This window comes from Scaptodrosophila lebanonensis, unplaced genomic scaffold, assembly GCF_003285725.1.
Source record: "Scaptodrosophila lebanonensis strain 11010-0011.00,11010-0021.00 unplaced genomic scaffold, SlebRS2 tig00000053-arrow-pilon, whole genome shotgun sequence".
NCBI classification, from domain to species: Eukaryota; Metazoa; Arthropoda; class Insecta; order Diptera; family Drosophilidae; genus Scaptodrosophila; species Scaptodrosophila lebanonensis.
Window position 1 is genome coordinate 7,880,648 of NW_022060548.1, and position 12,053 is coordinate 7,892,700.

General features: G+C 34.7%; 6 protein-coding genes across 6 annotated transcripts; 5 read left to right on the forward strand and 1 right to left on the reverse strand.

Annotated features, from left to right (window-relative positions):
* Positions 1–782: 782 nt before the first annotated feature.
* On the forward strand, positions 783–1,832 carry LOC115624308 (protein takeout). The gene is made up of 3 exons (XM_030518931.1): positions 783–853; positions 911–1,394; positions 1,459–1,832. The coding sequence occupies exons 1-3, from the start codon at positions 784–786 to the stop codon at positions 1,652–1,654; spliced, it is 750 nt and encodes a 249-aa protein (XP_030374791.1). The 5' UTR covers position 783; the 3' UTR covers positions 1,655–1,832.
* Positions 1,833–2,877: 1,045 nt separating this feature from the next.
* LOC115624303 (circadian clock-controlled protein-like) lies at positions 2,878–3,824 on the forward strand. The gene is made up of 3 exons (XM_030518926.1): positions 2,878–2,969; positions 3,033–3,519; positions 3,581–3,824. The coding sequence occupies exons 1-3, from the start codon at positions 2,903–2,905 to the stop codon at positions 3,798–3,800; spliced, it is 774 nt and encodes a 257-aa protein (XP_030374786.1). The 5' UTR covers positions 2,878–2,902; the 3' UTR covers positions 3,801–3,824.
* A 2,986-nt stretch (positions 3,825–6,810) lies between these two features.
* On the forward strand, positions 6,811–7,849 carry LOC115624307. Its single transcript, XM_030518929.1, has 3 exons — positions 6,811–6,969; positions 7,034–7,517; positions 7,574–7,849. Exons 1-3 carry the CDS (start codon positions 6,903–6,905, stop codon positions 7,776–7,778), a joined length of 756 nt encoding a protein of 251 aa, XP_030374789.1. The 5' UTR covers positions 6,811–6,902; the 3' UTR covers positions 7,779–7,849.
* A 571-nt stretch (positions 7,850–8,420) lies between these two features.
* Positions 8,421–9,567, forward strand: LOC115624306. The gene is made up of 3 exons (XM_030518928.1): positions 8,421–8,535; positions 8,605–9,088; positions 9,150–9,567. The coding sequence occupies exons 1-3, from the start codon at positions 8,460–8,462 to the stop codon at positions 9,346–9,348; spliced, it is 759 nt and encodes a 252-aa protein (XP_030374788.1). The 5' UTR covers positions 8,421–8,459; the 3' UTR covers positions 9,349–9,567.
* Positions 9,568–10,042: 475 nt separating this feature from the next.
* On the forward strand, positions 10,043–11,162 carry LOC115624305 (circadian clock-controlled protein). The gene is made up of 3 exons (XM_030518927.1): positions 10,043–10,150; positions 10,213–10,696; positions 10,751–11,162. Exons 1-3 carry the CDS (start codon positions 10,084–10,086, stop codon positions 10,965–10,967), a joined length of 768 nt encoding a protein of 255 aa, XP_030374787.1. The 5' UTR covers positions 10,043–10,083; the 3' UTR covers positions 10,968–11,162.
* Positions 11,163–11,214: 52 nt separating this feature from the next.
* LOC115623914 lies at positions 11,215–11,853 on the reverse strand. Its single transcript, XM_030518470.1, has one exon. The coding sequence runs from the start codon at positions 11,851–11,853 to the stop codon at positions 11,215–11,217; it is 639 nt and encodes a 212-aa protein (XP_030374330.1).
* Positions 11,854–12,053: the final 200 nt, after the last annotated feature.

The window sequence follows — 12,053 nt, forward strand, 5'->3', positions numbered from 1 at the left end:
ACGATTGTTATAAGCAAATAAATTATTATTTAAAAATTGAAGACTTTAAATATCAGAAGTAAGGGGCGTATTCATATTCATTTCTTTACCACCTTAGTAAACAGTTTACAGCTGCTATCGGTGAATTGAAAAATCTAAAGCGTACCACCGTACTTTAGTTCGACTGTATGAACATGGATAACTTTTCAACCATAACACCTAGAGACACACAGCTTGGCATTTTGGCTTTTTGGTTTCGATATGTAAGTCAAGTTTTTGACAAATTATTTGTAGCCTCAATATTTTAAATAGGAATAATTTTATAGGCTATTCTTAAAAATGGTGCACTATATCATATACTTGTAAATATCGATGCGACTTCATTTATTGAATATAGTGCAATGTGGTGGATAGAGGCATTCAAGCGTCGGATTGGCATAACTTTCGCGTTTTAATCGATTTAAATAAAAGGAATAACAAGAGCGATTGGTATCACTGCTCCATTGTAAAACTGCCTAACTAATGATTACCTGGAATTCAACGTTTTCTGAGCGAAAGTGAAAACAAAATCCATTCAATGAGGCGTTTAATAGTCACACAAAGCGATCACCTGTATAGGTGCCAAGTGTAACATTTCTAGCTATAGTATTTAGTAGCGTGATTGATTAGACTGACACAAATGATTAATTAAATGTGCGCTATATAAAAGGTGTAAGCCATAGGTGCAGTTTTCTAATAACAACATTTTTGCTAGAAGTAGAAGGTGCAATAAAATCAGAATTTTTGGAAAATTTTATATTCGAAATGAACATAATTAAAATGATATTTATTTTAAGCATCTTTAGTAACTACTTTTCCATAAAAGGCGATTTACGTGAGTGAGGGAATTGTTATATACTATATACTTTTCAATCCCCTTATATGTGCATAGCTACTGAAATAAAAAAGTGTCCTGCCGGCGATGAGGTTTGCATTTCAACACTCATCACTCAAATATTACGCACCTATCCCAAGGGGGTGCCAAGCATTGGATTGGATGCAGTCGATGTCATTCATTTCACGGATGTGGTCGTAGCCGAAGCGGATTCGAGCACGCCCGTGCAGCTGAATCTAAAATTCAACACTCTGACAGTGCGGGGCTTTGAAAACACTACGATTTTGCATGCTGTGGGCTTCGACAAGGACCTGGAGCAGCCATTCGAGCTAAGTGGTTGGATACCACTGCTCCAGTTGAATGGTGAGTATGAGGCCAGTGGCAGGGTTTTGTTATTGCCGGTGCAGGGCACAGGTGAGGCAGAACTCCAGTTGAAGGACTGTAAGTTCAAGTGCAAGGTGAGGGCGGCCGAGGACCAACGCAATGGTGGAAAACTATACGCCAAGATTACAAAGGTCAAGTGCGTGGTGGACGTAAAGGGGTGAGCTACATTAAAAAATGTTCAAGAATTAATAAAATTATTAAAATGTAATATTTTATTTCAGCCTGCATGTTAACTTTCAAAATCTGTTCAATGACCAGGCGCTAAGCGACTCGATGAACCAACTCATTAACATCAACTGGCAGGATGTTTGGCACACCATGGGCAAAGGCATCAACAAGGCTGTCGATCAAGTGTCATATAGCCTTCTATCGCGAGTTGCACTCAAATTGCCTTACGATGACTTTTATTTGAATTAGAATTGCAGAGTTATGATGAGACAAAACTTTTTAGAAACCCATTAAAAATACAACGACGTTTCCAAAATACAGGCTTCATCCAGACAGATGGCAAGACGGACGGAAAGGCGAACACGTCTGTATATTATGTATTTCTCTCATCATGCCGATTAAGATTCCTTCTTCCTGTTACATACATGCTTTGCACAAACTTAATATACTCTTTTTATTTTATCCTTTGAGTACAGGGTATAAATATATTAAATTTATGTTATTTATATTATTATAATTTATATATATGTATATTAAACTGCTGTTGAGCTTTTTATTATTTAAAGAAAATATATCACTTTTGACGTTGAAATTATTACAAGTATATATACAATAACACATTTTTAGGTAAAGATTAAATTTTGTAATCAATATTATAATAGAATCATAAATATTACAATTATAAAACTGTTATTCAGAAGTATTAAATGAAAGCTTTTGATCTTATAAGGAAAAACACATTTAAATCTAAATGATATTTTATGAATTTAGCGTAAAAGCTGCAGTCAAAATTTTGACCAAGTTAGCAGTGTCACAGAAAGATTATTCTTAAATAATCTTTAGTATTTGGGTAATTTATTTAAACATGCTGCTGGCTGAAGATATAACTATTTCGCTATTTTTATAAATCTATGGAGATCAATAGTCAGATTGCCTGAATTTGAATGAATTTCGTAATATGTATATTAATATTTAAATCGATTAGCAGCTAAGATATCGCCTAAGGTATATCGATGTAAAGGAAGCATTGTAAATGCAATGAGGCCAATTATGTAAAATATGTATAAACGAGTATGTACTTGTATATATACAAGTATGTATATATTTCATTAAAAACTATAATATAATATAATTAAAACATCAAAAATGTTCAAAAAACCAATGAATTCAAAATGTGCAATTTAATTCAAAAAATTAGCAGAAAAAGTTTACAAAATTGAATTGCAGTATTCCGAGAAGAGATCAGAACCTTAATCTGAGAGTGCATATCATATTTATCACTGCACCCATAGACGACTAGTAGGGAAAAGTTGTATGCGGCTTGGCAAAGCTTTTTTTCTAATCAAGAAACAGGTTATATATGCGCGTCTTTTTATAAAGTCACATATAAATATCGAATTGACAATAAACTGCGCTCTCATTGAAAAATAAACTTTCAATGGGGAAGCAAGTGTCTAGAATCTTTTTAATTAAATATAGAGACATATTTCTAAAAAGATGCATACATTTTCGTTGCTTATAATTTTCCTAAACTTCTATCCCCTGTTCTGGTGCCAAATGTTACGTGGGTAGTCGAAATAAAAGCCATTCGCAAATTGTGAAAATTGTGTTTTCATTTTTTTTCCAGCTGCATCAATCAAAAAATGTCGGTTTGGTGATACGATATGTATTGCAGACACAATGAATTATGTCATACGTAATTTTCCGAAAGGCATACCGGAAATAGGTTTGAAACCCCTCGATGCAGTCTCGGTAAAGGACGTTCTACTGGTCGACGATGCCCAAGTTGGTGTCGCTTGGTTTCAATTCAAATTAATAGATCAGATCAATTATGGATTCGAAAATACAACTATTACGCAGATTAAAGGATTCGATCAGGACCCCACCTCCAGTAGCATGGAAATTTACGGCACAATTCCGAGTCTAACATACAAGGGACAATATATTGCCCGCGGTCGTATGCTCTGGCTGGTGGATGTGAATGCGACGGGTGAATCCGAATCGGATTTCCAGAATTTTCGCTTCTCCTTGAAGCTGAAAGTCATACCAGAGTATCGCTATAATAAAACGTACATAAAAATCTATGAGCTGGTGCCTGACATAAATATAGACCGGTAAGCTACAAACTGGGTTCTAAATCTTATCCATGCTGTTTCATCGAAATCGTTCTTCTAGCTGGATTCAGTGGCTCGATGATTTCTTTTACGAAAACACTGACCTAACCATTGCCATGAATCGTTTATTTAATGAGAACTGGGTAGAGTTCTGGAACGAATTGGAGCCAAGCATATTACGCACATTTGCAAGCGTCTTTAGGCATATAATTGACGATATTTTTGAAAAAGTAGCCTATAATGATATGTTTCTACCTTCAAAAGAGGCAATGGGCTTATAAATAAATTTGTCAGTGCATAGCATACCCTTTTATCTTTCGAGTGCATTCTCTGAATATTTAAAACGGAAGAGAGTTCGAAACGTTTTCTCTTCCACTATTATTGCACTCTCTAAATTTGCGAGGCTTATTTTATTTATGATAATAGCAGAAAAGGGGAAAGATGGAGAGAGAGAGAGAGAGAGAGAAACCAGTCATGCATATAGTTTTATCGTTCAAGTTAGATTAATTCTCAAAGAATACGGACAAAGTGTTCTATTTACATCAATACGTCACGCGTCTATTGTACTCGATAATGCTGATCATAAATCTTGAAGCAATGCCGGATTTATTAGCTTAGAATAAGCAGTAATCTCAACTAATCTTAATGTTTGTTTACACAGCAAAATTAAAAACAACTGGAAAGATAAAGTCGGATGCGTCGACTTTAAAATACTCTGTTCCTATGTGTAGAATAAATATAAGTATTTTTTATTTTAGCAAATTAAATCTAGTATACAATACTAAACTTAATAATAGTTTAACGAGCAATAGCTGCTATTGCCTTCGACTCGAAATGTGAAGAACCAAGAAAATTGAAAATAAAACAATAAACAACATTTCAAAAAGAAAACAATTATATTACAAGTACCATCTTCAATGGTATGATGAAAGATTTTCTTTCAACTATGTATTAACCAATATTTAATCAGCATTAAAATCATAACGATCCCCAGTATGGATAAGCTCACCATTCAGGTACAACTTGATGTTCAACCTGGAAATGTCGATTTATATACTATGCATATACTATAAAAATCAAGAAGTTATATTTTGCAACATACATACTCGTATAGTAATACGAAAGTATCCCAAAAGCTTACCAAAATTCATCAATAAATGGCCTGAATTTTTTGTATCGAGATTGGAATAGGTTGACTGGGTTTTTAAAATCTAAACTATATCTTGTTTTATGTTTAAGAACGGGCTTTATTTTACAAAATTACAGAATAATTAGAATCAGTGCTGAGAACACAGCTTAAAATTCCAATACCAAGTTCTAGCCAGCTAAGCTTTGTTTATTGTTTCCATAGAAATATCAATATGTATTATTTGTTAAAAAAAAAAGTGAAAACATATGAAGACATTATTCGAGTTCCAGGCAGCTAATCCACCTTCACGCTAGCGTACATATAGAACGATTTATACCGTCAGATACTTGTTGTAGCTTACAAAGCTCACTGTTGAATATAAAAATGCTCATAAATATGTATAACAATTATAAAATGCTCAATCAGGGTCCAATTGAACAAAGTTATGTAAACTTTTTATCTACTACTTTTAACTATTATAGTAAAGCTCTACAGAATATGGATGCACTTATTGAGCGTTCAGCTCTCGAAGTACTTCCACGTGTCTTTAGACTTAGATCAAAATATAAAGTGTATTGTAAATAATGTATTTCTGTTTTTTAATTGTGTTCTGCTTAAGTATTTGTGTGGCCCAAAACATACGTAAATATATATAGCTTTCGATTTAAAATCATATGTTTGAGCATAACAGCTAAACAGAAGTTCTTCGCATAGCTGGAATTATACAAAAATGCCACTTCAACGATGCGAAGTGCATTATGGATACAATGAATATGATGATTCGAAAGTATCCGAAAGGAATACCTGAAATCGGCCTAAAGCCTCTCGATGTTGTGAATATTAAAATTTGACTATAGGGAACGAAGATCGTGGGGACTCATTGTGGTTCTTGATGAAGTTTTATAATCATCTGTATTATGGTTTCCAAAACACAACCATAACACGGGTTGCTGGATTTCAGAAAGACCCAACGAAAAAAGAACTGGAAATTGCAGGACAGATCCGGATTCATTATGTGTCAATGAATATGAGAGGTCGATGTATGTCCGATTTTCAAAAGTTTCGCTTCAATCTGAAATTGAAGGTGATACCAGAATATCGGAACAATAAGCTGCACTAAAAGATCTATGAATTGGTGCCTACAGTTTAGATCGGTGAGTAAACGAAATCCATACTATTTGTATGTCTAACGAAAGTGATTTTTATCGGCCCAGCTGGATTCTGTGGTTCGAAGATTGCTTTCAAGAGAACAGTGGCCTGACTATAGCTATGAATCGTGTGATCAATAAGAATTGGCTGGAGTTCTGAAATGAATTCGAGCCGAGTCTACTGGAAACATTTGCTGCAGTTTTTACAAATATGATTGAAGATATATTTAACAAAGTATCCTATAACGATCTTTTTTTGCACGACGATAAACAGGCGAAGTAGTCTTACGGTAACCTTAGACAGTTGCTATATACGGGTATACATAGAATAGACATTTTAATTTAAATTTTCAAATGGTTAAGTAATAGATTAATTTTTTTGCTTGATGAACAGACAAACGATAGTATAAATATTTGAATGAAGAGACTACTATTAACTAAATATCCATCAGCTTGTAAAAAACAAAATAAAATAAATATAACAGCCAATTGGCAGCTGACAAAAAAGAAGACTAGTGTTGAGTAATAACCAATAATTAAAGAATACGTCTTTACAACTAACAACAATACTGGCTAATTTAAATAATAGTTTAGCTATATTTATTGGTTTTTTTGGACAGTCAGTAAAAGGTATATAAGATTTTTAATAACTAACTAAATAATTTTACAAAAACTAAATAATTGTTTCTGTGCTGATACAATTTCATAAAGAAGTTGAGGCTTTCAAAATTATTGAGGTTTTAAGACACGTCTACAAGTCGTCTTAGCCGGGCTCAGAGGATAGAATAGAAATGGCTGTCTGCTTACTACAAAGCTTTCTCATCTGCTAATAACAATTAAAAGTAGTTTGAACCTTTAGTAACTAAAAAGCTCATGAGAGTACAGGTGCAGATTTATGTAAAGTAAGTGCATATACGAGTATGTATATTTCTATTCGATCTATGATCGGATCAAGAAATGTTTAAACTGGTTACATGTGTTAATTTAATTGGTTTACAAGCTCCGTTGACTCTTTAAAGATTTCATTCAGTTGACAGCTGCCGCTGGCCACACAAGTGCCACATTCCATCCCTTTAAATCTACTCGTGAGATAAAGGCAATGCAAAATGCGTATTTTGTTGTCAATAATTATTGGCTTGCAAATACAAATCTTTGCAAACGGGCAGACATTACGTAAGTAAAGCAATTTACTATATATGGTCTACTTGTATATGCTGATTGAACTCATCTTAAACAGCAAAAGAAGTACAAAAATGTCACTTTGGCGACTCGGATTGTATTGTTGATAAAATGAACCAAGTCATAAAAAACTATCCAAAGGGTATACCCGAAATTGGTTTGAAACCAATCGATATTGTTGATATCAAGAATTTGACTTTTGGCAATGGAGATCGAAATCTTTCGTCGTGGATAACACTTCATTTCTTCAACCATGTGAATTACGGCTTTGAAAACACAACCATAACGAAGGTATCTGGATTTAATAAGGACCCGACCAAAAACAAACTGGAAATTAGTGGAAGAATACCAAATTTAGTGCACAAGGGTACCTATTTTGCAAATGGACGACTTTATTTAGTGGAATTGAATTGCACTGGTGAGATGACGACCGAGTTTCAAAATTTCACCTTCAATTTGAAGTTCAAAGTTATACCGGAGTATCGAAATAACAAGCTCTACATACGGGTATATGAGTTGGTGCCTTTAGTGGCGATCAGCAGGTGAGTAACTTATCGTTTATTTTCACAATCCCTAGTTGTCTCTACTCTATTAATAGATGGGTGTTATGGATGGAGGATTTCTTTATTGAAAACAGTGATCTCACTATAGCTGTTAACCATGTTATCAATAAAAATTGGCTTGAATTTTGGAATGAATTGGAACCAACTCTATTGGAAGGATTCGCCAGTGCCTTTAATAATATTGTTGAAGATATTTTTAACAAAGTCTCATACACTGATCTTTTTTTGCCAGATGATTAATGTTCATAAGGCAGGTGCTATGAATTTATTATAAAAATAAATTGATTATACAACTGTTACGTAAACAAAAATCGATGATTTAGCAGCTATTGCATTAAATGCAAATATGTTTTATACTTAATCCAAATCAAACTTTACGAATGATTTATACAATTTCTTTTGCAGTTTTCGAAAAAAGTGAGACCACTTACTTCTGACTTATTGTCAATACCTACACCTAATAATAGCTAAGCTCTGCGAGCTTCATAAATATCCTCTTCTTTCATTAACTAGACTAACTTTCCAATTCCAGTTTCTTACAACATGCTGATTAGAAATATTTCAATATTTTATTAAAAATATGATAAGTTTTTACACCGACCAGAGAAAACGAATAGCGTGCTCTTTGGAAAGCTTGCAGTCTCTCTTTTAAAACCTATTCGGATTCTCATAAAGTTTAGTTAAAACAGTATTATAAAGTTTACGCCTACCGAAGACTGCACAAGTGATTCGATCCGATTATAGAAAAGTATAGTACGAAATGCTCTCTGTCTCTCTTAGGAAACTCGTTTCAAAATCTATTCAGATTCTCTCAAAGTTTAGTGACAATAGTTTAATAAAAGTTCGATTGACATAATAAAGTGTTTTTATTGCGTAAAGGTCCACCGAACGCTATACAAGTGATCCCATACGATTGAAGAAATGTGTGAAGTGCGATGGAATTTATTCATTTTCCTCAGTCCGATAATGTATTTAACGCTGCAAGGTCAAACAATACGTGGGTAAACTCCGTTTAATCAAGAAAAAGCTCATCAAATAACTAGAGGGGTTTATAATTCGTCCATAGCCAAGGATATACAAAAATGTCATTTTGGCAATACAAAGTGCACCGTCGACTCAATGAATGCTGTAATACGTAATTATCCTAAAGGACTGCCTGAAATCGGTATGAAACCCATCGATATTGTGGATGCTGGGTTCTCGCAAGTCTGGAAAAATGAACAAATCGGAGGCACTTGGTTTAATTTCAAGCTGTATGATCTAATCGCTTATGGCTATGAGAATACAACGATAACCAAAGTTGAAGGTTTTGGCAAAAATCCAACAGCTACACGAATGGAGATTCATGGCCAGATACCCAGCCTAGTACACAAGGGGAAATATATTTCCTATGGACGTGCCTGGTTTATTCAATTAAATGGAACGGGTCCATCGTTTTCGGATTTTCAAAATTTTCGTTTCACTCTCAAATTGAAGGTCATACAGGAATATCGTAATAATAAGCGCTATCTAAATATTTATGAACTAGTGCCAATCATCCACATGGATCGGTGAGTAACGTGAAACGTTAACTTAAACCATTATTAGATTTGTTCTCTTTCTCTTTTACAGTTGGAATATTTGGCTCGATGAATTTTCGCCCGAGAATATAGACTTAACTATTGCGGTGAATAAAGTCTTTAATGATAACTGGCTGGAATTTTGGAATGAGTTGGAGCCGACCGTTTTGCCAACATTAGCCAATACTTTCACCGATTTGATTAATAATATATTTGAAAAAGTTTCTTATGATGATATGTTCATAACATGAGGATTAGACTGCATGGTGGTAGCTAGAGGTGTGTGCGTGACAAAATATGGCTATCACAATCACGCACATTAACATATCAATAAAGTTAAGCTTTTTCAAATATCAAAATTTGATCGAATTTATGAATTCTTTCTTTACATATTACATATTGAAAATCTATTATAATGTGTGAAACATTAAAATGTACAAATCTTTTTGGAGCTTTCTATGTTTATCAAATCGTTTTTGGTTTCTTTTTGGCATGAATTCTTATTTTTTACGTTAATATTTGTTTCTTCGGAATTATGCGTTATATAAAAAAAAAAATAGTTTTGCTTGTGTTATACGTTCAATTATCTCTATTTCTATGAATAAAAGTTTTCAATTCTTGTTTGATGGGTTAATTAGTACTATAATTTTTGGCAATCATCATGTTCAAGAAGTACAAAGTAGTTGTTGACCCTTAAAAATCACGAACGCTCCCGTACGCTATCACGCTCAGCACTAGTTGCAAGCATAGGTTGTTAGTTGATTAGCTTTAGATTAAAATAAACTTGATTCTGTATGTTTGTATATTGTCGGATATGCCACAATAGATAAAATAGAGTAAAAGCTCATGAACAGGTTTATTTTTCAATTGCACTTTTCTAAGCTCAAGCACAATCCAGCTGCATTCTAGATTTTATTTTCAAACTAGCCGTCGTCTGAGCTGAACTATTGGAGCCAAAATCAATAATACTAAGTAATACTCTGGAAATGGAAAAATGTTTGATAATTTTCTTGTGCTTTCTGCTGGGAAAGTCTGCATTTGGTGTCGAACTACGTGAGTGTTATAAATATTTGAATAAATCTTTTAAATATTAACAATTTATGTCTTCTCTACAGCCGCTGATATAAAAAAGTGCCACTATGGGGAAGAAGCATGCATTGTGGATAGCATTAACCATGTCATTAAAAGTTATACCAAGGGTATACCTGAAATAGGGCTGCCTCCGCTTGACGCAATAAAACTGAAGGATCTGGCCATTTTAAACTCAACATATCGGGGACCAGTTTGGTTCAATTTTTATATGAGAGATTTTGTGAATAGGGGCTTTGAAAATTCCACTGTTACCCATGTGAAGGGTTTTGATCGCGATCCCACAAAAAGAAAAATTGAAATCAAAGCACACATACCACGTCTAGTACATGAGGCTACCTATGAATTTGTTGGCCGCTGGCTGCTATTTCAGGCGAATACAACTGGAGATCTGGAATCGGACTTCCAAAACTTTTCCATAGCTCTGACATTAAAGGTCATCTTGGAATATCGCAACAATAGGCGTTATCTTAAAATCTACGAGCTTGTGCCGCTCGTCGAGCTGGATCGGTAAGTGTAGCCAATAATATACAATCAACCTTATTAATTAGCTGCTATTCACAGCTGGATCATACGGCTAGATAATTTATATAATGAAAATACAGATCTTACTGTTGCTTTGACTCGCGTCTTCAATGAGAACTGGGTGGAGTTTTGGAATGGCCTTGAACCGGGCATTTTAGATGGACTCTCAGCATGCTTCACCGCCATCCTAAATGAGGTCTTTCAAAATGTTGCCTACGATGATATGTTCCTGCCAGATCATAATTATGAAGAATAGGGCAAGCTTATTGTTTGAGACGAGCTGGTAACAATACTTAATTAACGTGTTTTTGTTATTTAAATTAAATGATTAATTTTATAAAATTAATGTAAAATCTTATTTGAAACAACAATATCCCTCTAAGCTTCCGGTACAAGCGATCTTTAAAGCATCATATATGTTCTGAATAATAGAATAATAATACGAGTTAAATATGTTTATTTCTTTGCCTATTCTCTAATTCTAATTCTATTCTTAGAAAGATTTAAGGGTCGGCATTTTCTTTTCCATAATTATCGAATTTGCCATCCAGATTCAGTTCATCGTAGAATATGTGATCGTTGTAACTCTCGTCCCGGTGATACATATGTTGATATCCTTTGGTACGACTGCCACGCTTAAACTTTCTGTGATCGGCAGTCAAGTTTAAAAGTTTCTGTTTTTGATGCGGCAGGCCAAGATATTTAAGCGGCGTGCCTTCAAAGGAGTCCGATTTCGACAGCTGATTTCCACCATTCCGTGCCAAGTGATGTCGCTTCGAACGCCTGTGAGACAAACTCAATTGTAGGGGTGTTGGTGGCGGCAATGGACGCACCACAATTCTAAAGGGCACCATGTGTAGTCGCTTGCTTTTCAGCTTTCTTTCGCGCCACATTTCATTGTACTGGTCGACCACATTGCAGGTCTGCATGTCCTTTGGCTTGGGTATGGTGTCGTTTAACTTTGGTGGACACTGTAGAATGAAGTACAGACTGGTGCTGGTGTCGTTTGTATTTGTGTGTCCAACGCTGTCCATATCTAACATATGAAGCGGCACTTTATAGTAAGCGAACATGTTCCGTTCCACAACTATGGCAGTTGCAACAGTTAGATGCTGCAACAAGCCCAAAACAAGCTGCCACATAGTTGAGTTTGAACTATTTGCCGGCCTTGATTTGAATTGCCAATTTATACACCCAAAGGCTCAATGATAGGCCTCACTGATTTCGTTTAAACACAACACCAATCAAATAACTGCGGTTACCTTCGCAATTACCTTGACCATAAACTTGGGCTGGCAACATGCCACACGCTATACGCCACCTGCACCACGGAAGCAACAGT